We start from the raw sequence: 24,770 nt of genomic DNA, 5'->3' as shown, positions 1-24,770 counted from the left end.
AATAATAATAAGGTAAAATTGTGTCTTCAAATAATTCACATTTATAAAGTACAATTCAAATATGAGAATTATTTTTCCAAAACCGTAAGTATTTTCTTTATGGTAATAACATTTTGCGATCTCTTACTAATAGAAAGTTAGTTATTAAATTGATTACTTAAATGCAAAAGTATTTGTGTAATTTGAAAACAAAACAAAATATATTTTGTATGTAAATAGTTATTAAAATTAAAATTTAGAGCCTTATACTAAACCAATTTGAAATTAACATACAAATATGCTAATTTTCCAGTGTGTCCACATTCAAATATATAACATACAAAACAACACCGCATAACAGAAGTGTTTTATGTTAAAATGCGATCTATCGATATTTTTGCGGTCTTATTTGGCGCTAGTTATTTTCTGGCATAGTCATCGACGGTCATGCTGTAGCGATATTTTTGAAATGTATCAGCAACATTTACAAAAACAACATCGAGCGGGTTGGACGCGCTGAAAAACGTTAGCGGACAAAATCACCGTTTCACCGTTTAATTATTTTACAATTACGATTATTTGTTTACAAACAAACAACAAGCGGAGCATACAACAAGTAAAATAAAAAATGCTACACGCGAGTGCAACTACAGGTGTAATGCAATAAATTGCAACGGTTTCTTCGCTACAACGTTTCGTCGTCCGTTCCACGTCCGTGTGTATGTATGTGTATATGCCTTGAAGAAATATGCATGTGTGAGTGTCTCGAGGCTCTCTTCACAACAACATAATCGGGGAATAGTAAACAAATTATCTAGCAATTCATTTTGATACAAAAATCAAACAAACAAAACGTGCAATATAAATAACAACAAGAAAAGAAAACGCGAATAGTGTGCGCGTGTAAAAAAACCAGCGAGAAAAAAGTAATTTGGAAAGCCGTAGAAGGCAACCCAGAAGCAGAAGCAAAAAAGCAGCGACGACGACGACGCAGCAGCAGCGTCAGCGACGCTAGCAGCGGCAGCGCGTTCTGTGCAAGTGTATTTGTGTTAAAAGGCACACGACGCGTGTACATAAGCAATTGTATATATACACACACACCAACATACACACACATGTACAAGAAGTGGATGTGCAAGTAAATTAATTAAAATATAACAACAACAACAAATCAGTTGAAAAAAGTGAAATTTCTTATACAATTTTTGTGCACTTCTCAGTGTATGTGTGTGTGTGAGTGCGTACGTGTGGTTGTGTTAGTGCGAGTGTGAGTTTTGGAAAATTAGCATAAATTCCAAGAGGCTGGACGCCAACGCCAACACAGCAGCACCATAGCAGCAGCCACAACAACGACAACAACATCGACAAGCAGATTAACGGATTTTCTACTACTTTTTGCTTTCGGCGCGGTAAGTTAAAGACGAGAAGAAAAAAAAACGTATCATAGACTTCCCATCATCATCAAGCATGCTGAAATTTTCATTACGTCGAAGAAAAATTCAATATGTATGCCTTGGCGAGCCAGCCAGTTGCCCCCTTCCCCTCCGCTCCACATCCCGTTTACCCAATCGCATCTGCTGCTTCCCCTATCCAATTTAACCTCAACCGGTCTGCGCTGCTGCGGCCGGCGTCTGCGTCGCGTGTGCATGTCGTTATATATATGTATGCGTGTGTATGTATGCGCGCGCGTGTGCATTTGTGTGTAAATGTATGTTGAGTTTTCGTACTAGTGTGCGCTTGTCACTCGGCTCGTTAAAAGAGCCTCTGCCGCTGTCGACGCCAACGTCGATGTCAGCGGCTTCTTCGCGCACATTATTTTGCAAGCTGTTGTTAGCGTAGACTTTTTTGTGCTTCTTTTCTATATTGACAATTTTTACAGCTTTTACCCGTGTTTTTTCTTTTCGATTGTCCGGTTAGGGGCGGCGTATTTTTTTTATATTGTTGTTGTTAGGCAGCAGAAGCGTCGACGCCGTCGTCGTCGTCTCAGTGACGCCATGCTTAGGCGCTTGCTTTTATTATCTGCTGCTGCTGCTGCTACTTTTTGTACGTTTTCGTTGAGTTTGTCGTCGCTTGGCTACGTTTTTATGTTTTGGGCGACGGGGTTGCCGTTATCTATATACACACATTTGTGGTTGCCATATCTCAGGCTGATGTGGGCGTGTATGTGTAAGCGTGTTTGTAGGAGTTTGTGGTAATATTAAAGGAGGGGGAAGGGGCTTATTGCGTGTATTGGCGTCATTATGAATGAAGTGCGCGGCGTTGTGGCTTTTGCCGCTGCTGCTTGATGCATATTAAATTGTGTTAATGAACTTTCTTACCTACACACACTACTTTAAGAAATCTTTTGAATACTTCGCTAATTAGTTGTAGGCATTGCTTTTAACACTTGCAAATGTCATAAGTTTGCCTTTTACCACACTGGCACACACTCGCACACACACATGCAACTACACGCATATGCACTTGCTTCGGTCCCAACAACAACTTTACCTCACTCACTCACTCTCTCGGGTCTGTTGCCTTCACCCACCTTCTCCCCCTCCTCCCATTCCACATTCACATTCTAACTGTCGCTGTCTCGCTTTCGCATGCCGGGAAGCCAACGAACGCATTTTGCCAAAAGCACGAAAAGTTGCATGCTCCAAAATACGCACACACTGATACACACGCATACAAAATTCACCCATACATGCATAGCAAGCAAATTCACCTTGCTCGCTCTCACACACTTTACTGGGCACTTGTTATGCTGCCTGCTCTCACACACAAATACACACACTAGCACACGCATACTCGGCTGTCGTTAGTTTTAAACTTATTTTGGCGTTCTTTATGTGCTTGCATTCATTGCTCGCCGTCTCGTCTCGTCTCGATGACGACCCAGACCCGCATTTTCTAGTCGTTGCCTTCTATGTGTGTGTGCGGTGTGTGTGTGTCTGTGTTTGTGTATCGGTATCGCTCACGCTCTGTATCAGCATGTGCGTGCACGTAAGTTTGTGTGTGTGTGTGCAGTGTTGGATATTGATGTGGTAGTGGTCGATGGGGGTAGGCAACCGAACTGTGTTGATGTTGCTGTTGTTGTTGTTCATCGTTTTGTTTGTGCAAGTGGAGCAAGCAGCAGCCGCTGCGCACCTGTTTTTGGGACCTCACACACACACGCACACACCTGTCCAGTTTTTGAAGTTGAGCAGCAGGCAAAGATTTTTCTATTAAGTTTATCAAGTCGACGACTATTTCTTTTGACCCAACTTTTCTAGACATGCGTAAATAAATATAGAAACAGTAAGGCCTGCCTTAATGGACACCTCTCTTGAGTGGACATTTTTATGACAGTAAAACATGCAAAAATACAATCAAAGTATCTCCTATACTAGACATTCCCTATAAATAAAGGGAATGTAAGACAATCTCAGCTTTTCCTTCTCTATTTTTATACAAATATGTATATAACGAGTTCAGTTTGTTAAATTGCCTTTTCAAACGAACTATATGCAAGGGGTTCTTGCGAAGCCAGATAAGCTTATCAATTTCCCAGAGCAAATTATAAAAAAAACACAAAGCAAATAAAAATTATCATTGCTTAGAATATTATAAACTCAGGGAAAAACAGCTATAATTAATCACTACATTTATTTATAGTACTAAGGCAGTTACTAACATAAAAATAGTTTTGTGCAAAATCCCAATAAAAACTTATTATTCTTACTTTGTTTGCCGTTAAGAACTACATATGTATGTAGTATAATATTTTTAGCCGAAAATTTGGAATGTCGAATCATGTCCAAAAATCTCCACTATGCACTTTTGCCATATTGCAATTGTTTGCTATTTCGTTGGCAAACGAATTGCTAAAATAACAGACACACATAGAAAACTATTTATATACTCTGACAAACACACACACACACACACACACACACACATAGACGAAGTGGAACTCTATGTATCAGAGACTTACAACTACAACAAAAGCAAGCAGCAAATGCAGTTTAAAGCGCAACTAAAACTAAACAGAGAGTTAGGCAAGTGGGTGAGGGGGGCGAATACACACACACATACATACACGTACATAGGCGCCTATGTATGAGTGTGGTGGCATTTCTATGTGTGGCGAAGTGGATTTTATATCAAAAGTACAGTCGCTGAGTGCTTGTTGTTGTATTTCATAGTTGTTGCACATGTATGTATAGCATACACACACAAACACACATACATATAAATTGCATGTTCATGCTTCAATAGTTGCATGCAGCACTTATGTACACATCCATACATACATACATATTTATGCACATATCCATTTGTATGTGTATGTGTTTAGCCTAAGCCTAAGCTCTGCACCAAACATTGTGTGTTGACAACTAAAACAAAAGCCAAAGCGAATTGCAGTCGCAAAACAGCGCCAACAGCGATCCATTAAACGATTTCGATTTCAAGAGCGAGCCAGCGCGAGAGAGAGCAGCAGCAAGATTTAGTTTTTGCAACCGCTCTCTTCCATTTCCGTTGAGTGTTTGTGTGTGTCCGTTTGTGCTCCTCTCTCTCTTCACAGCTCGACAGCTTTGTAAAGTATCGACTTGACGCTTTATCGATAACAATGCGTCAAGTGCGCCGCTGTTATCTTAATGATGCTGCCCTATCGACTGTCGCGATCGCATGAGAAGAGAGTCAGTGTTGGCAAACTACATGGCGAGATGCGGTGACCAGTGCTGCCAAGTGGTTGACTTTATTAATCTCATTGCTTGCTGGTTGCTTTTTCTTCCTCTTTTTTTTACTTTTCTGTTTACTTGGCTTCACTTGGTCGCAAGGCGCAACTGCTATGTGTGTGCAAGCGAGCCGGCATGTTAACTGTGGGTGGGCAAGGGGTGGTGGGTGTGGGTGGGTGGATAGCTCGTTTTGGCTGTCTTGGTTGAAAAAATCGATTAAAAGACATGAGAAACTCGACAGCAGCAGCAGGCACAAAGAAGTCTGTCATAAACTTTAATTTTCTTGTTTTCCATATATAGTATGTAGGTATATGATAAATAGGAATTCGAGTGTTGAAAATGAATATTGATTTTATTGCTGGGGCATTTTTCAAGAGTGCCCAGCTTATGTATCAAAAGTTTTTCGGCAACAACAGCAACAACAACGAGTAAAGCCAACTAAACCCAGTCGGCTGCTGCACTAGTTGCGAAGGGCACTAAAATGGGGTTGTGGAAGGGGGGTTGGAGTATTGGGTGTTTGGTTGTTGGTCCCGGGGGTAGCTTCTGTTGCTGTTGGTGTTGTTGCTGTTGTTTGTGTATTAGGTAGCGTTGCGGCGTTTTGTTGAAATGCAGACGTTTTGCATTGTTGTGTAGTGGGTGGCTCGGCTCTGTGGCTGTAAAGTGCCCCCGAAACACACGGCTACAAACATACGCACAACACGACAGCCAAAGCGAGATGGAGAGCAAGCGAGTAAGAGAGAGTGAGAGTGATAGAGAGAGAGAGCTTCTGTCCAGGGTACAGCTGTGTACATGTGTACATAAAACTGCCATACAGTCGCATGCAAAAGCGGATACAGATAGAGATACATACATACAGACACACACACACACACACAGATAAATACGTATACATATAGAAAACAGCAACATGATGGCAAGTGGAAGGGGATGAAAGTGTTGGGGGAAGGGGGGCGGGGTCGCTTCCTTCCTCGTCGCATAGTTCAAGTATGCATATAATATCCGGGATTCGTCGGTGCCCGAAAACGAAGCAGCTGCAGCGCCAAAACGCCACTTGCGGGTGGTAGCAGCAACATTCAGTAGCATCCCGAACCGAGGCCTACAGCGGAGAGAGAGAACAAACGAGTTGTTGTTCTTGTTGTTGTTGCTGGTTGCAGGTGGTTTTTGAGGGGGTGTGGGTTTTATTTGGATGCCTGCTCCTATGCTTGAGTGGATGCTGTTGGGTTGTGTGGGTGCTGAGTGTGGAACTGGTTTGGTCGCCAGTCCCTTTTCTGCTTTTTGGAGTGGCACAAATGTGTCGCGAGTCGAGACAAGTGTAGTGGGTACTAGGTGGGTGGTGAGTGGGTAGTGACTGTCATAGGACTGCAATAGTTGCGTAATCTATGCGATGATATGCCACTGCTGCACGTATTTTACCCATTGTAGCTAGTCGCAGTACATTTGTATGTGCGATGGTCATAACGCTTGGTTGCCCGGTGTTAGTTCGATGGGTTGGATGGGTCACATCGTCATCCTCGTCGTCGTCGTCGCCCGGGTCGTGACACAGGCCAGACCTCGTATCGGGGGCCCTGGGCCTTATTTGTATAGTTGCTCTATGGTTGGCTTAGAAACCCAGCAGCAACAACAACAAAAACTACAATGACAACTATGCCCAAAATGCAAATGTCGAATTGTAATTCGAACCCGAACACAACACTTCCCCTCTGCGCTGTCGTTCATCCCCCTCTTCACAATGCTGTTGCAGTTTCGATATAACTAACGACATATGTATTAGCTATCCTGGCTATGTAAAGACCTCCCTCCCTCGATGCCCCTCTTAATTTAACTGAATTGGAAGCCCTGTTAAAATCTCATTTGTTTAATAGCTGCCCTATATATTGCTGTTTAACAACAACTCACTTTATTCTTTTATTTAATCGACTTCAGAGAATATATGTTCAAAATTCAATATATACTATATAAAAGAGCAATTCATGTTCTCAATGTAGAGTTTAGTTTTGAAAATGTATGAGGACTGTAAAAATTCTAATTTTCAATCAACAAACTTAAAAAGGAAAATATTTGTGGGTTGTTTTGTTTTAATGGAAAAAAACAACTCGTTATTTTTGTATTTAAATTAAAATAAATTGCAAAATAATTATAAAATTTATAGTTTTTTAACTAATTTTTTTATATGAAAATGAAATTTTAAAGTATTACAATTTATAGACAACTGAATTTTGATGAAGTTATTAGGGCAATAAAATGATATTTCATGATATGAAAGATTTATTCGATTATTTAATGGAATATAAACTATCTGTGAAATATATATTTTTTGTTAACCGTATATAAAACACAACTCTTTATTTAATTTAAAATGAATTGTGATATAATTATATAATTTCTATTTAATCTTTTAACTTTTTTTACTTGAAATTTAATATAAAAAAGCATTACAATTTATAGACAACAGAATTTAGATAAAGTTATTAGTTTCGATTATTGAAAAAAAAAAATTGAATGAAATCAAGATTAAAACTTATGTCTGTGAAATAAATATTTGTTTTTTATTGTTTACAGTTGGTACTTTAAAGTGTATGAATATAATCTATGTACATAAGCTTCTAAAAATTTCTATTATGTTATCCTTATAAGCAAACATTCATTAAAATTAAAGCAAGTGCAACAACTTTTGTGTTTAATTATTTCTTTACTAGGTGCAATCACATAAAAAAAGTATTTAATCCTTAAACTTTAAAGGCACAATATGGAATATGTTAAATAAGCGTGAGTTAACTGGTTCCATTATAGTGTCTGCTCACTGTACTTGGTTGCTGCGGTGGGTTAGACTGAAAGCAGGAAATTAGTTTTAGCCACCGTTGTCGTGTTCAGAATTGCCAGCTTGGTTGGGCATTAATATTACGAAATTTTAATGAAACGGCCACACCAGGACAATTAGCGGTGCTCGAGGGAGAGGCTCAAAAGGTCAGCGGGGGCAACTCTACACAAATTCTAAATGCACGAAAGGGAGATGGAGGGAGAGAGCGTAATAGAGTGTGAGTGTATGTGTGTGTGTGTGTGTGTGTGTGTGTACACATACATATATTCGACAAAAGCTGCGTATTAATTATGAAATAGCTTCGACTAACTACTCCGACAACTATGAATTGCAAACGCAACTGTACCTGCTGTTGAATGTTTTGGCATTGAATGCGGGTGGGCGGGGGCATGGCAGAGGGAGTTAGAAGGGGGTGGGTAGCGTGTCAGTGTGTGTAGGGTTAGCTATGTGTGAGTGAGCTTGGAACTTGGCTTCGATTTTGCGCGTTTGCCAATTATGTGGACATGTGTCTTGACACCGCCTATTATATATGCATATGCAGATGTATGCGTGTGTGTGTGTGTAGGTGTATGTATACATCTCTATATACACACAACTGCAGGCAGGTGAAATAGCGCCTTCCTCCCTCACACATATATACAACAAGAGCTCCCCGCCTCCCTTGCCTACGCCTGGCTGCAGAGTTTGCCTGCATAAAATATATTTCTAGATACACAATTTTTGTTAGGGCAGCAACAACAACCACAAGAACAACAGCATGAAGGAAAAAACCGTTACCCCAACATAAGCACAGCATTTGTAGGCTTGTGTGTGTGTGTGTGTGTAGCCCTTGAGTGGGCGACTGAGGCGTCCAGCGACAGCCAAAAGCTAAAGCAGCTTGCTTTAAAGGCAACTTTAAAATGTTCGCAGTGCACCTAAAGCACAAGTATATAAGCACACAAACACACATACACCGCAAGCAGTGGAGCACTCATACATATGCAAACACACAACAACTGTATTATGTAGCTACTTATAATAAAAGTTTTGGCTGCGTTCTCCGTTCTCTTCTTCTCTGCGCTTCGAGTAACTTGTCGAAGCTTTTGCTTAACTTTTTAGATGGTGCAGAGGGGGTGGGGGCAACGTCAAGTCCCACACAGCTGTCAAAAAGTAACAAACAAGCAAACAACAACAATGTTGTTGTTGCTGTTGTTGAAGCGTTGCCACTTTGTCTCACATTGCATTTTGCTTGCCTGTCTTTTGCTTATGTTTATAATTTAGCTGTTCATTTTTTTTCTTTTATTTCTCTATTTGTTTATATAGTTGAAATTTGTATTACTTTGAATGGCCACACATCAACACACAACACTCACACACATAGTCGCTGTTATGTATAGGGCTTTGCTACTCACACACACACTCTTCTTATTCTTGTGTAGCGCTCTTTTTCTCTCGCGCTCTCTTTCGCTCCGCTGTGTCTGCTAATTTATGCACGTTGCTCGATTTTGTGTTGTGTGTGTGCAAAAAACTTTTTTGATTGCCCATTTTATACTCAATTCAATAATTTATTTGTGACTGCTTATGTGTGTTTGAGTGCGAGTGTACGTGTGCTTGTGTTGTTCTCATTTTAAAGCGAGAAATTAAAATTTTACACCAACATTTTTTCGGCATTGCAGCCGACTAGCCAAAGACAACAGCGAGCAGAGCAGCAGCAGAAGCAGCCACTACTGCTCAATTTCATTTAGTATTTTTTATGCCGTTTCTTAAAGGCTAAAAGGGTATTATGACTTTGTGTTTATCACAAATAAACAATATACATTGTGATGAAATAATATATTTATATCATTATTTATTTGGGTATTTCTTTAAATATATGTATGTGGATAGAAAAAAATTAAGTGATAGAAAAATACCGGCTAAGCGTTTTTATTAAACATAATATATTTATGTCGGCATTATGTATTTAATATGCTATATAAATAAAAAAAAAAGTCATTCAAATCAAATATAATATTGATAAATCGATTTCATTGATTCATAGCTCTGCTTGCTTTGTTTCTTGGGTATCTCAAAGTCGAGCACAAGCAACTGCAGCTTTCTCACTTGGTATGTTTTTTCTCTTTTACTCTCTCTCGCTCGCTGTCTCTCTGTCTCTTCTATTCATACGTTTGCCTTTTTGCTTGAGGCAATTGACCGTTTAAATGAGTCGCTGTTGTTGTTGTTGTTGCTGTTTTAGATGCTGTTGCTGTTGCTGTTGGCACGTTGAACATTTTTTTTTTCTTATTTGGTTTTACTTTTTTTGTTTTGCCTACACAGTTCATCTCGTTAGAGATGAACCCTTTTTTGTACCTTTTGACGGCGGATAGCCTCAGAGTTGCCACCTTACGCCGAAAGCGTAGACAAGTTTCAATGCAGTTCACAGAGTTGTGCATCTTCTTCTTTTCAGCTGCTGCTCTGGTTACTTCCTTGTTTGTCTATGTGCACACATACATAAATACAGTTGTATGTATGTATTTGCTTATGTAACTACGTCGCGGTTCGTTCGCCAGGGCAAAGAATGCGCAAGAAGTCAGACCCCAAACACCCATACATATGTATGTACAAAAACATACATGAATGTGTATGTAATGTGTGTGGCCTTTTACATAAGCGAAAACTGCAAATCAAGCAAACGTTTGCATTGATCTTTGCGCTTTTTCTTTTTGGTAAATTTTCATGGTCGCTGCCCGCTGCTGACGTTGGCTAATTATGATTATAATTATTTAGCCAACGGCCAACTACAAATACAGCAGCAGCAGCAGCGACAACAACATCGACGACGACTGCAATGTCAATTTACTCAATACGCGAACTTCCATCTTCTGCTGTCAATTTCACGTAAAACAAAAGCAACAGCAGCAGCAAAGCAGCTTTGCCACTTTTGTTGTTGTTTTCTTTTTGGCTTACCTTTTTTTTGTTACCTGTTTACTTTGGCATCTCTCTCGCACACAGTGAAGCCAAACTCTTCCCATTGTGTATAGAGCAGATACACACAAATACACACATATACTCGAATACAAGCATGCATATAGTATGCTCACACACATACTAGTAGAAACGCACACAACTGTAAACACGCGCGCGCTGGTTACACGTCATTAAGTGCAAAATAAGAACAGCGCAGCGTACAAAATAAAGTAGTGAGTGGCTGCTTCTTCTTCATTTGCTTCGTCTGCTGTTGTTGCCGTTATTGTTGTTGTTGTCTTGCTCTTACATTGGGAACAGCAGTAGAAAGCGTTGCCTGCCTGTAGTCAATTACCCATTAGTTATTAAAATTGTGTGACGCGTTGTTCAACACTTAAATCGCATAATTCAAATAAATAAACTGTCGTAAATCTATGTGAAGTGATTCATATTGCGACTAGCGCCAAGCTGTGTGAACCATTAATATGTGTGTATGTAGATGTATATACATGTGTATGGGTATGTATTTCTCTATATGTGCTTCTATGTAAGTGTCGTCCGCTTATCAGCTGAAGCGCTAGAAAAAAAATGTTTTCTCTTTTCGCTGTCATTTATTTTTATACGCCATGAATGTACGTACGTATGTATGTACATATATGTATGCATATGTACATAAGGTATGTATATATGTATATGTAGTGTGTGGTCATGCAGTTAGTAGCAAAAAAACGCATGTTAAGATATTATGATTGCATAGTTGAGTTGAGAGTATGCATTTATATACTACGTGTGTGTGTGTGTGTATGTGTGTATGTGTATCGTGAGTTTGGTTCAAGGCTATCTAAACTAAGCGTAATGACTCTAAAACTATTTTGCCTCTAATTTATGCATAAAACATACGATGTTTATGTATGTACATAAGTATGTGTTTTATTAGCTGTAAATGAAATTGAAATCTTGCTTAGAATTGAATGAATTTCTGTTTTCTATTTTCTTACCTTTTTGGCACTTATCGAGCGGCAGTTTTATTTATAAATGTCAAATGTGTGCGTTTCACGTGTGTGCGCTTCAGTATGTATGTATGTGTATGTTACTCTGACAATGTGTATGTGTGTGTGTCGGCTAACTGGTTTTGTTATTCCTTTGCTTTTCGGCTGGGCGGCCGTGTCAGGGCAAAGCGACGTCGACGTCAACGTCGGCTGCGCTGCGCTGCGTCGCTGCTTACCTTTTACGTGTTACTTTTTGGGGTTATTCTTAACAGAGCTCGGAGATCGTCTCATTTTCATGTAGCATTCAATTTGTAGCTGTTTTTTTTTTACTTTTGCTGATTTTTTTTCGTTTTGATGTTTTGCCAACAATAAAAGCTGAAATGAAAGGTAAAGCGCAGAGAGCCTAAAAATAGCCAAAAGCATAGCATCGATGACGGCGACGACGACGTCGGCAGCGACGCGTTGGTAATTTGCTTGATTAAGTGGAATTTTTCCACACACATACACACACACAAACGGACGCGCATAAAAAAATGTACTGAAATGCAACCGAAAAAAATCATTAACAAAAGTTTGCAATGCCCAACACACAAATATACAAATGCTAAGTATATGAATGTGTGTGTGTTACCCTTCAGTGGACATGATTGTCTCCACTGCACTAGTCGATCAACTAGTTACTTCGTAGACAGAGTTGTGTACAATTAGTACGCGAAATAAATAGATTTAACGCCTTGCCTGCCGATTATTTTTGTTGTTGCGTTTTTATGTGATTTTTTTTATTCATTTTTGCTGAATGTTGTTGTTAGTGGAGAAGACGGGCAGCAGGCAGGCAATACATGCAAACATAAACACAGACATACACACATACAGAGAAAGACGCACGGTTGGATAGACAAAAGCAGCGAGAAGAGCGCAGCACACACAACACTCTGAGTTTATGTACTAAAGTTGAACCCATGCCTGCCTGCTGTTGCCTATGTGTGAGTGAGAGCGTGAGAGTGTGAGTGAAATATGTGCGGGGCACTGTCTTATATACTTGTGCAATACATGCATATCTATCTCTGTGTGTGAGTGTATACAATAATAACAACAAGAGCAAAAGGCAAAAGACAACGACAAGAGCTTTACAAGCAACTGAGCTGCGCTTTTCTACATACATACATACATACATACATATGCATGTGTATGTATTGGTGTATTAAGCAAATATGGAAATTGTCATTGCAAAATTGTGAAATTTGGTCGTCATAGGAATGATGATGAATTGCATCACAAATGCAAATAGTGTAGATATATATACATTTATAGTTATGCCCAAAAGTTTTTAGCTTTATGCTAAAAGTTAACTTTCAAGTTTAAACTATGCATTATCATCGGCATCTCATCGTCATAATTTTGTTCAATTCTAAGAAAAAAAAATCAGCAACACAATTAAAACCAGTTTGAAAGTTATTGCTCTTGTTGCTGTTATGTACATAAATACATACTTAGTTTTCTACATACATACCAGATACATGCGGTTCGGCTGGTCACGCTGCACCTTGCCTAAACAGTTGTAAATTTTGTAGGCTCAGCTTCCCGTCTTTCCAATATGCCGCCTCTCCCACTTCCTCCAACTACATCTCTTCCCTTGCTCCGCTCTTTTCCCCACACACAGTCACTTGCCAATTACTCAGCGCTGCCATAAAAGACAGTGCAAATATGTCCAGTGCGATAAGCAGGCGGCAGCAGCGCAGCGTCAAATCCGTAAACACAACAACAAAACCACGTCACACATTTCTAGTGGTTGGAGAGAGACAGCGACAGGCGCGCTGCTTCAGCTGCGACGCTGGCAGAGGCCAACGACTGCGACGCTTTTTCGTTTGTAGTGCGCGCAATTAATTTGTATTAAGTTGTCGTCGTTATTGTTGTTGTACGTAACCCATTTTCTAGAAATTTATTTATATACTACTTACATGTGGTACATGTGTGCGTAAATAATTTATTTTGTTACTTGCGTTATATGTGTTGTAGTGTTGCAATTTCCCCAAAGCGCTTATCCTTATCGGTGCTATTAATAAACAAGCATACTTATGTACAAACACACACACACACACACACATACGGTTGTCAAGTAAGTGGTGAGATTTGTATTAGCTCACTTACATATGCATATTGTATAATATATGTACATAATAGATAAGAATAACTGTATTAATGGATCAAAATGACTTAACACTTTTACGCTCATTAAATGCAAATTTACAAACACACATACTTACCAACACCAGGTAATGCTTACATAGTCAATAATGACGCTTTGTAAATTAGTCAAGGAGTTGCCACTACGTTGAAATGTGGTCTCACTATTTACGTTGTTATTGCTTGGTTTTAGCAGCTGCTGACGTCACTAATAAATTTCAACAGTCGAAAAGGCGCAGCTTAGATTTATGCGCCACTGCATTTTGCAGCCGCCCACTTGACAAACCCCACCACAGACCAACCGCCACCCCCTACCACCACCCCTCAAGTTGGCATCCCAGACCGTACTCCTACCCCAACCCACCATTGGGGACGTTGTTGTTGTTGTTGTTGGTGATGGTGAGTTAATACATATGTACAAATGGCCCATGTACAAGTCGGTCGCTCTCTCTCTCGCACGCGCTCTCAGCAACAGCAGCCCACCGCTTTGCTGCTGCTCTTGCTCCTCTCTTCTTTCGCTCCGTTCGGTTTTGTGCTGTGTGTTGCTTTATGTACATACAATGGCAGGCCATAAGATATGCGCATTTCTTATACAAGTACATATGTATACGTATGTACATGTACATGTGTATGTGCCTATTTATGTATGTGCGTGTGTATGTATTGCATATTTGTTTATTTATTTGTTTGTCAGTTTTGTGTGCGAAGCTGCGACTTGTTTTGATAATTTTTTCATTTTATTGAAATGAATTGAATTATTTTGCGCATATCGCAAATTAAGGCAATTGCAGTTGCCCTTCTTCGATTAAGATGTGAAGTTGCTGTGGTGTGGTGATGGGTGGCGGGGGGATTCATTTGACTAATATGCAAATCTGTAGGTAAATCTTTTAACGAGAGTTGGGCGTAGTTAAGCAAGGTGTTCGCTAGATGTCGCTTCGATTTGTGGGCGCGAATGTGGATGGGGTAGGGGGGCAGTTTGGGGTGGCCAGACAGTTTTCTGTATGTCTCCCTTCACCCCCCTTTCCATACTTGACTCCCATCGCAGCCCAACTCGGTCGCCGTCTCTCACCCGCCGCCTCACTCACTCTCTCTCTTAGTTGCTGTTTGGCTTTGGGACTCGCGTGTGTGTGCGAAGCGCGCTCTCTCTTCTGTCTTGCTCTCTCTCTCGACATCGGCTGCTGGCGTTGTTGCTGTTGTTGCTTTTGCTGCTCACCGCAGCCGCACTCAAACACATTTTGCTTGTTGGTTGCTCTTCGCTTTTGTTTGTGTTGTTGTTGTTGTTGGTGCTGCTGCTGCTGCTCGCTGCGCTATGTACACAACTGTACTTTTGATTTAACCTTATTTCTTTTGCTTTTATTTTTTGCGTTTGTTTATGTGACTGTGTATGTGTGTGTGTGTGTCGCTGTTGTTGCTTGCTCGCTAGTTGTTGGTGTTGTTATCGCTTGTGATGACTCTTCTAATAGTACTTAACGAGTCCGTCGCGACTCCCTCGGCTGACCTCCAGGTCGCCAGCAGGGCAGCGCTTATCAGTTATCGGCTCGCCTCCTTAGCACTCCTTTCCTCTCATTCTAATGGATGCCTGATGTCAGGTGGCAACGACCGTTGTACCTAAACTTGAACTTGCCGTTGAACATGTATTAAACACACACTCACACATATGCAAAACATATGCACATGCCTAACTATTTATGTATGTGCGTGTACTGCATTAACATCAGTCCCCCATTGACATACATACACACACACACAAAGCTTTAAGCGCTAATTGAAACACATTTAGCGCGCTATTAAACACAATTATAGCCATCCGAATGTCAGTAAGGTAAAAAAAAAAAAAAAAAACAGAAAGCAAATCTGTAAAAAATCGATACACAAGTTGTCGTTTTTTTTGTTGCGCTGGGGTTGCCAGAGGGGCAAACAAAACAGCAACAGAGAAAGTGTATACAAAACAAAACAAAGCCGGCATTTTATTTATTTAAACATTATTATTATTATTAATATGAACGCAGCTGTAAAAAGTTGAAAATGTGTGTGTCCGATTTGCTTTAAATGAGAAACAAAATGCGGACAATAATCATTAAAACAGACACACTGGCAGTCGCCTCATACATAGACATTATCTTAGATATTCTCACGCTTACCCAATGCGACCGCACAGTGGGACTAAAGCATGCGAATATAATCTAATAAATCGCAAGCTAATCTAATTATAGATCATATTACGGCTTATTGATTACGTTGTGAATCACAATTGCGGGTTTTGTGTTGCATAATTTTGTTAATCAATTGAAATGCCTGTTGCATTCTTTGCACAGCTGCGTTCCACGGTGCAACCAAGCACACGGCTGTGTGACAGTGTGTGTGTGTGTGTTCGTCGCTCTCAAGCAGCCAGCAATCTGATGACGACACAAGTGCGGAAAGTAACGAGACATTGCCGACAGCTGCTTTGCAAGGGGGAACCAAACGAACGAGAGCGAGTGAGCGCGCTATATATGCACGTGTATGTGTGCATGTGTGTGTGGTTGCCAACTTTCAAAGCGAGTTAATTTATAGCACGTTGGGGACGTCGTTGTTAGCCAAACAACAGCAACAACAATACACAACTTACATACACATGCATAAAGCAAGCATAGTTTTGCTCGCGTTTGAGTAATTATGCTATTCTTTGCTATGCTCTGTTTTTCTTCAAATAATTATTGTAAGCTCAGCTCAGCTGAGAGTTGAAGCGTTGCCACCCGTCGCAAAAAGCTGGCAACTTTTCTACGTGTGTGTGTGCTTGTGTGGCTGCATTTATTTCATTTTAATTGGACTGTTATCGTTTGAGTTGTTACCGCTTTATTTTTTTTATTGGTTTGCTTTCAATGTGTGACAAAGAGACAGGTGCACTCTGCTTCTTCTTGTTGTTGTCTTAATTGCACATTCAGGCAAACATCTACACATTTATGTGTATGTATGTATGTGTGCAGTGCAGTTGTTGAAAAGTTTATTCACCTCTCGCTCTCACGTGTTTCATGCTTGTGTGTGTGTGAGCGCCGTGATTTGAGTCTTTGCTAGTTCTGCAGCTACTAAACATTTACCGATTTGCATGTCTTCTCCTTTTCCCTTAGGCCCCCCTCATACGTCCACCTGCTCAATCGGTGGCCACTTTGTTTTCATGTAAATTTTCTCGTTGCTCCGCTCCGCTTTTGTATGCGAAAATTTGATAAAACGAAAACGTGACTTGCTTATGGAAGCAGTTTCGTTTCGTTCCATTCCATTCCATGCTAATGCTGTGGCGCTTGGCGCATGCAAACACACACACATACAAATATTTGACTAGCTGTCTCTGTGTGTGTGTGTGTGTATCTGCGATCAAATCTCGACTGGCTTTGTGATTTAGTGCAGCTTTCCTTTTGTCGCTTCGCTCTTTTTTTTTTTCTTCTTTTTTTTTTGTCTGCCGCCACACAACACAAGAGCACAAAAAGCAACGGCGTCTTGAGGCTATCAGTTGACTCAACAAGGTCGTCTCGTTTAAATGAATTGAAATCAGGATATCTTTATGATTTCCTTACACCCAGCAAATATAGTATATCTGGTAAAGGGAGCAAACAAATCGTTAAATCATTAAGGGTTAGACGCACAGTGAAAACAACAGCAACAACAACAACAAAAAAAACCGAGAAATAAAAAGAAAAACACCAACAAACGGAAACGGGAGCGCTGCGTTGTTTAGCAACCCTTAAACGTCGGTAAAGTGTCCATTGCCGTACAGTAATCCTTCGCTAAGGTAAACTTCATAAAAAATACCAGTGTCGATAAAGTTTAATATTTGTATTTTGTTAGTTTCGTAAATAAGTTTTTTCATTATGGCATATAATATTATAATCAATACTCTAATAGGGTCTAATTGATAGTATAAAACTTTTCGAGCTAAAATTAGATTTCATTCTTTGTCCCAAAAGTATAGAAAGTGCTAATTAGCTTAGTTTGCTTGTTTATTGAAGTCAAACGTTTTTCGGATTGTTAAACTTCAAGCTTACAAATCAAAATACATAAAATAAGATTTGGAATTCACAAATCATAATACAATAAGTATAACATTTATTAATATAACAAAAAACAGTTTGGAATTTTAACTTTGAATAGGAATTCAAGATTTAATAGTGGGAAAAAATACAACTTAAGTTTAGGCAAAGTATGAAAGTTATTTCTAGAAATGTGCTAATCAATACAATTTTTAAATTACATAAATAAATATTTGCTGGGTATCTGTTGGCAAACAGTTTACATTTGAATCTTCTCAACACTTTTAAAAAATGATTTAGGTACCTCCATTTTTATTTCATATAGATTTAATTTTTGTTTTTACTTTTCTGCTAAATTTCGTTTGTTACAATTGGAGTAAAATACAAAATTATTGAACAAGTAATTTATGTATATTCCACTATAATAAAAATCGTTTCAATTGGTCAAGATTTATTTTTAGTCTAATGCTATAAGTTAAAGATCATTCATCATGGGACTAGTCAGTTATTTTAATTACAATAAACATTCTAATGATAATTAGATTATTTAAATTTTAAAACTTCAGAATAATCGTCACTTTCCTCTGACAATAGCATGCTGATTATTTCGAAATCTGATTAAAAAAGATTGTATGTCACCCCTTATATCTCTAATATTCCATTAAAATCTAAAATGGATGACCTATATATTTTCACATTCAATATTTATGATATAATATATTATATGTCTAATATTTAAATGAAATCTGAAATTGATAATCTACAATATATTTTTATGAACAATATTATAATATTATTATTATTATATTATTATTTATTATTTCATCTGAAACTATTTATATTATATCTCTAATATGTTTTTCAAATCTGAAATTGATAATCTATATATTTGCATATCCCATATACATATATAATATATTATATCTGTAATACTTAATTGAAATCTGAAAGAAATAATCTATATATTTTTCTTTATCTTGCAGTTAAATCAAGATAAGTAATCACGACGACGCGACGCGCGAAAATGGCCAAAATGGAGGTCGACGATGTGGTCGACTTGAGTCTGAGTTCTGGGCGAGATCCGGCGTTGACCATAACGCCAACGACGGCGCTCAGCAATCGCGATCTGCGTGCGCTCACTGCAAATAATACGGGTCTGACCATAACGCCTGCTCCGCCTCCTTCTTCCTCTTCGCCTTCTCAGACGGCAGCCAGCAGCACAGCTTCCACCACGACAGCGGGCAACGGCAGCAGCAACAACAACAGCAACACTAATAGTAGTAGCAACAGCAACAACAACAACAACACAGCCAACAGCAACACAAACAGCACAAATAGCAGCAGCAACAACAGCAACACAGAAGGAACGTTAGCGGGCGCTGCGGCAGCAGGCAACGGCGGCAGCGGCGGCAACAGCAGCAGCGGCGGCGGCGGCGGCAGCGCCCAGGATGAGAATAAAGTACAACGTCGTGTGCTGCGTCCACGCACCGAACCCAAATCGTATGCCGAGGCACCCGATATTGTGCTGCTGCCGGCGCGAACAAATGGACGACAGCAGAATGGCAACATTGATTCGGAGACGGACGACGAGGAGATGCCGCCCTACGTGCCCATCAAGGAGCTGACGCATGCCGAGCTCAAGGAGCGTGAGAAGAGTTTGCGTAAACTGCGACAAGATTTGCGCAACGAGGAGACCAAATTGATGCTGCTGAAGAAACTGAAGCAATCGCAGCAGGTGATGAAAGAGAATCTGGTGGTCACGCCCACCAGCGTATCGCCCAATAATCCATTGGCCGCTATACCCAGCGCACTCACTGCCAAGGGGTCGCTTAGTGTGACGCCGACGTCGGCAATGCCGCTGCCCGCGCACAGCAAAGGACGCAGCAGCTTGGGTGGCAGCGCAGCAGCCGTTAGCATTAGGTGAGTATCGATAACGATAACGATAGCGATAGCAGTGCGAGAGAAAGCGAAAGAACGATAGCAAGTGTGACCGTTACAAAAAATACTGTGCAGTATAATTTGCATGTGAAGATACCAATTGGAAATTTATTTTTTGAGTGAAACAGAAATGATAATAAAAATGATTAATGATTAAAGAAATGATATATATAAATTGAATAGTTCATACATATATGTATGTGGTTTTTTATATATAGTAAAATTATTATTGAAAGAAATGGGATTGTGAGGCTCTTCCTATATAAAAATTCAAGTGTTGGCCCATAAATTAAATTCATTTGCTCAAAATATACTTTGTGTATATTAATTCAAGAGATCATTAAAATAAATTAGACGGAAACATAAATGCATGTTCATTGTGAGACATAATGAATAATGATGTTTGCTAGTTCTATTCTTAGTGTGTGATTTTTAATAAAAGAAAATAACTCACCACACATAATTATTAAACTGAATTTAAAATGTATCAAGAATTAACCACCACTACAAAATATAGAAGTTGTGTTCAATACAAAATTTTTTTGTCTGTTATCCAATTAAAAAATGACCTGCTATCGATAGCGATAACATTTGAACGATAACCATTAACATTTTGATTCAATTTTTCAGCGCCACAAACAGTCGCAGCATCAGCTCAGCGGCCGTTGCAGCCGCTGCGGCAGCTTTGTCCGCTGGATCGCAACGCAACAGCGGCGGCGGCAACAACAACAGCCACAACCACAGCATGAACAACAGCAACTCGATACTCCCGCCACCTAGATCATCGCTCACAGCGGGCACCACGCTGGCATCCGGCACCACAATAACGCCTGCCACAAACAGCTCGCATCGATCGAGCGTGCTGCCTCCGCGCACCAATCTGCCGAATCTCACGATAACGCCATCGGTGACCATAACGCCGACATCGGCGCCGCCTTCCAGCAGCCTGAAAGCACGCAATGTGAGTTATTGTAATGTCATCGTTGCCGTAAGCGCCGAGTTTTTCTATGCCACTTCTTTTGTTTAACTATAACTATATAAATATGTGTATATGCCAGCAATAATTTAACAATCGATATCCTAGCACTTGCATCCCAAAAAACGTACAACACAAAACATAAACAGACAAAACACATTTTGTGCTGATTACAAAATTATTACAAAACTCACGCTTACCAACACTAGACACTTGATACTGCAATTCGATAACAATTAGCACATGCGTTTTGCAACACTCCACAAAAACACACACAACACAACTGTCAAAATCTCTCAGCTTTTGTCGTGCCAACTTTTTTTGAATCACAATTTTATTTAATTTTTTTCGAGTAGGCTTCAAAACACAATTATAGAAATTTATTTGAATTAAATGCAAAACGACAACCGCTGGCAAGCTAAACAAATAAAGAAAGAAAAAGAGAGAGAGAGTGAGAAAAGGAGTTTTGTTAGAATTTGCCTAAAAACGCTTTACTAATTTGTTCATCCAATCGAAAAAATACGAAAAATATATTGTGAAACATGCAGCCTAATATTTCGGATAATTCGAAGGTACCTGGGACCATTAGCAATTCTGTTTCCATAACGCCGGCCCCCCCGCTATCGCAATCGCATCAGAATCAACTCAACGATCTAAAGGTTAGTTACATTAATTGAATTTTCATTTTCAAATTTAATAAAATATTTTGTGACTATTGCAGAATGATCGCTCGACGCCACGGGAAGAGGCGCAGACGCCGGCACAGCGTCAAGCAGCTGCGAAAATGGCTCTGCGCAAGCAGCTGGAAAAGACTTTGCTACAGGTTGATGCAGTGCATCTATTAATCACTCTCAATGATCCAACTAATCGTGTATGTTCTGTAGATACCGCCACCAAAGCCGCCACCACCAGAGATGCACTTTATACCGAATCCCAGCAACACAGACTTTGTCTATCTGCTTGGCCTGGAGACCGTTGTCGACTATCTGACGGTGAACAAGAAGGCCAATGCTGTGGCAGCACCATTCCGTTGTGCCCAGTGCAAGATTGACTTTACGCCCGTATGGAAGTGGGAGAAGCAAAGTAAGTGTATGAAATAATCAATTGCAGATCACATTTAATACTTAACTCTCTTTCTTAATGCAGCCAACAAGGAGGCCAAGGTTATTTGCGAACAGTGCGTCACCTCGAATGTGAAGAAGGCTCTGAAGGCCGAGCACACCAATCGACTGAAGCAGGCGTTCGTCAAGGCCCTGCAGCAGGAGCAGGAGATCGAACAACGTCTCGCCAGCCAGAGCAGTCCATCGCCCGTGGAAGCGCATGCCGTTCTCAACAGCAGCAGCAGCAATGCCAGCAGTGTGGCTGCTTTGAATGCCTCCAATGTCTCTGCATCGCATCAGCATCAGCAGGCGTTGCAGCGTGAACGCGAACGTGAGCAACGCGAACAGTTGCAGGCATCGCATGCATCGGCGGCGGCTGCGTTGGTTAATTTGCCGCCATCGGTGACGGTGATACCAACGAAATGCCAGACACCAACGCCAGCAACACCGCGTCCAACGCCGCCGCCACCGTCGCAAACACCAGCACAAAGTCAACCCACACCGCCGCCATCGTCTGCGTCGTCATCGTCCTCATCCGCTGCCGCTGCGGCCGCCGCCGTTGCCAACTCACAGCGCTCGTCGCGAGCAGCGGCCACAGCTGCAGCGGCAGCCATTGCTGCTCAGCAGGCGGGCATCCTCAGTCCCGGGCCGGTGCCAACGGCAGCGCATCATCACGAGCCAACCACATCGTCGGCAGCGCGTTCTTCGCGTGCCGAACGCGATCATCATCATCACCAGCAACAGCAGCAGCAGCAACAACAGCAGCAGCAACAGCGCGAACAGCAACGCGAGCAGCAGCAGCAACAGGCGCAAAGCTATGACAAGTACTCGGCTGCCACATTGGCGGCGGCAGCGCATCTGAGCGCTTTGGGCGGCATGGGCGGATTGAATATCAATAATCTGGCCAGTTTGGGCAATCTCAGTCAGCTGGGCAATCTGGCGGCACTCGGTGGTCTCGGCAACTTTGGAGGCGCCTCGACGGCAGCCAGCAACTCGGCCGCAGCCGCTGCAGCGGCCATGGGAAATGCCTCGCCAGCAGCCACAGCGGCAGCTATGCAAGCCTTCCAGCAGCAGCTCTTCCGAGGTAAGAGTTTTGATCTCTGAACTTCAATCGAATTGTATTTAATTTGTCTTCATTTATTGCAGCACTTGGCCAGGGTTTGGGTGGCAATCCGCAGCACATGATGCAGTTTGCGCCGCTGCTTTACTCCTATCAAATGGCCATGGCGCAGGCGGCCCAAGTAGCAGGTGAGCTTGTGCACATTAGTTAAGGGGTAAACACCACTGTAGAACATTCAAAAAATCCGATTTACGCCCGATACCCATGGGTAGAAGGGTATTATAACTTTGTGCCGCCAGGAAATGTATGTAAGAGGCATAAGTAGGCATCTCCGACCCCATAAAGTGTATATATATATATATTCTTGATCAGCGTCAACAGCCGAGACAATCTAGCCATGTCCATCTGTCCGTCCGTCCGTCTGTCCGTATGAACACCAAGATCTCAAAAACTATAAGAGATAGAGCTATAATTTTTTCAGACAGCATTTGTTATGTTTGCACGCAGATCAAGTTTGTTTCAAATTTTTGCCACGCCCACTTTGGCCCCTTCAAATAGATAAAAATCGAATAACAAGCATAATTTTGAAGCTAGAGTCGGATTTTGGTATATACAATAATAACTAGTATTTGTGATATACCATTCGGTATATTTATTGACATTTTTATGTATGTTATTTTGGTATATTTTGAGAAAAATACAGTAATATTTAGATTTTATTCAAAATAGGTAGCAAGTATTTCACAATCGAGCACACTCGACTCTAGCTCTTTTACTTTTTTATAAATTGAACGATTTTTAGTGAAATTTTGACCTCTATGTTCAAACATTCACTAAGACGACAGAAAAGGCATTTTCAAAAATTCCTACGACATTCTCTAGGAACATTGATCTAGATGAAGAGGTTTTATTTTCATTTAGATCAGGAGGTTTTATTTCACCGCCCAGTCTCAGTTGTTTTTTTATGAACGGATTTCTTTGAACTCTTAACAACACATCGAAATTGAATTTGTTTACCCTTTTCCTTCTGGTCTAAAAAAAATCGCAAAGAAGCGCTTCAAACTACAGGTGCAAAACTATCGATAGTAAATTTTGAGCCATCGATAGTGTCGCTTCGATTGTTCTCCACCTTTACTTCAAGCACAGTGGTGTTATCCCCTTAAGCAACTGCAAAAAACTTCAATACTAAATCCGATTCTATTTCCATTTCGGCAGCTTTCAACAACAATAACAAGAAGAGCAGCTCCGCATCGAGTTCGTCGAAGAGCAGCAACAATGCCACCAGCTTGGCGGACATTCAAAGGGCCGCCGAATTGCAGCGTCAATATCTGCTCGAGATGATTCCGCCGCAGCAGCCAAGTGGACCCAGTGGAAGTCGCCAGAACAACTGGAAGGCCTAAAAAAAGAAATATGCATTGATTGATTGGATGGAACAACAAACAAACAAACAAATAAGCAGCAGCAACCACAACAACAACAATAACAACTAACTAACTTTATGATTTTCTTGATTAGGTAATTTTATAATTTACGCAAGCGAAAAACATAATTGTACACGTAAAGCAAACAAAAAAAAAAGATTAATCTATTTGTAAACAATAATTATTACATAATTAATTATACATAATTATACACGAAAACAAAACTTAAAAAAAAAAAACAAGAAAAAACAAAATGCAAGCATCGTCAACGTAATTGTTAGTAGTTTCTTTTTGTTAATAATACTTGTCGTGTGTTTCTCTCTCTTATTTTACCAACAACAAAAAACAAGAAGAACAACAGCAACAATTAATTGATTAATTCATTAACAATAGCAATTCACGAATGCAAAACATTTTTAAGCTCCTATAGTAATTGAAATATATGATACGAATAACAATTAACGATTGTAGCCTGTAAGGAGAGATAGACCCATTTTTAGGGCCCAATTTGTCCCCCCTCGTCCCCAGCCCCCCTAGCCCCCACACAACTGAGTTATTCGGGGATGTACAAGTTTAATTTGTAGCACACACACACGTACACATACACAAAACATATACATAATACTATACATATATAAATATATATTTTGTAATCAATTTTAAAATTACGCATAGT

At 40.4% G+C, this 24,770-nt stretch overlaps 1 protein-coding gene across 2 annotated transcripts; it reads left to right on the top strand.

Annotated features, from left to right (window-relative positions):
• The first annotated feature begins 461 nt into the window (after positions 1 to 461).
• LOC133845306 (polyglutamine-repeat protein pqn-41) lies at positions 462 to 24,346 on the top strand. Of its 2 annotated transcripts, none has more exons than XM_062279735.1 (9): positions 462 to 1,388; positions 18,583 to 19,519; positions 20,168 to 20,498; positions 21,062 to 21,172; positions 21,235 to 21,336; positions 21,398 to 21,596; positions 21,660 to 22,697; positions 22,760 to 22,861; positions 23,889 to 24,346. In XM_062279735.1, exons 2-9 carry the CDS (start codon positions 18,624 to 18,626, stop codon positions 24,071 to 24,073), a joined length of 2,964 nt encoding a protein of 987 aa, XP_062135719.1. In that variant the 5' UTR covers positions 462 to 1,388; positions 18,583 to 18,623; the 3' UTR covers positions 24,074 to 24,346. The 2 variants fall into 2 exon arrangements, with proteins under 2 accessions (XP_062135719.1, XP_062135720.1); XM_062279736.1 differs by having other exon boundaries at positions 463 to 1,388; positions 21,086 to 21,172.
• The last annotated feature ends 424 nt before the right edge of the window (positions 24,347 to 24,770 follow it).

The sequence above is a fragment of the Drosophila sulfurigaster genome, chromosome 3 (genome assembly GCF_023558435.1).
Source record: "Drosophila sulfurigaster albostrigata strain 15112-1811.04 chromosome 3, ASM2355843v2, whole genome shotgun sequence".
In the NCBI taxonomy this organism is placed as follows: domain Eukaryota; kingdom Metazoa; phylum Arthropoda; class Insecta; order Diptera; family Drosophilidae; genus Drosophila; species Drosophila sulfurigaster.
This window is presented reverse-complemented; position numbering and strand designations above follow the sequence as displayed.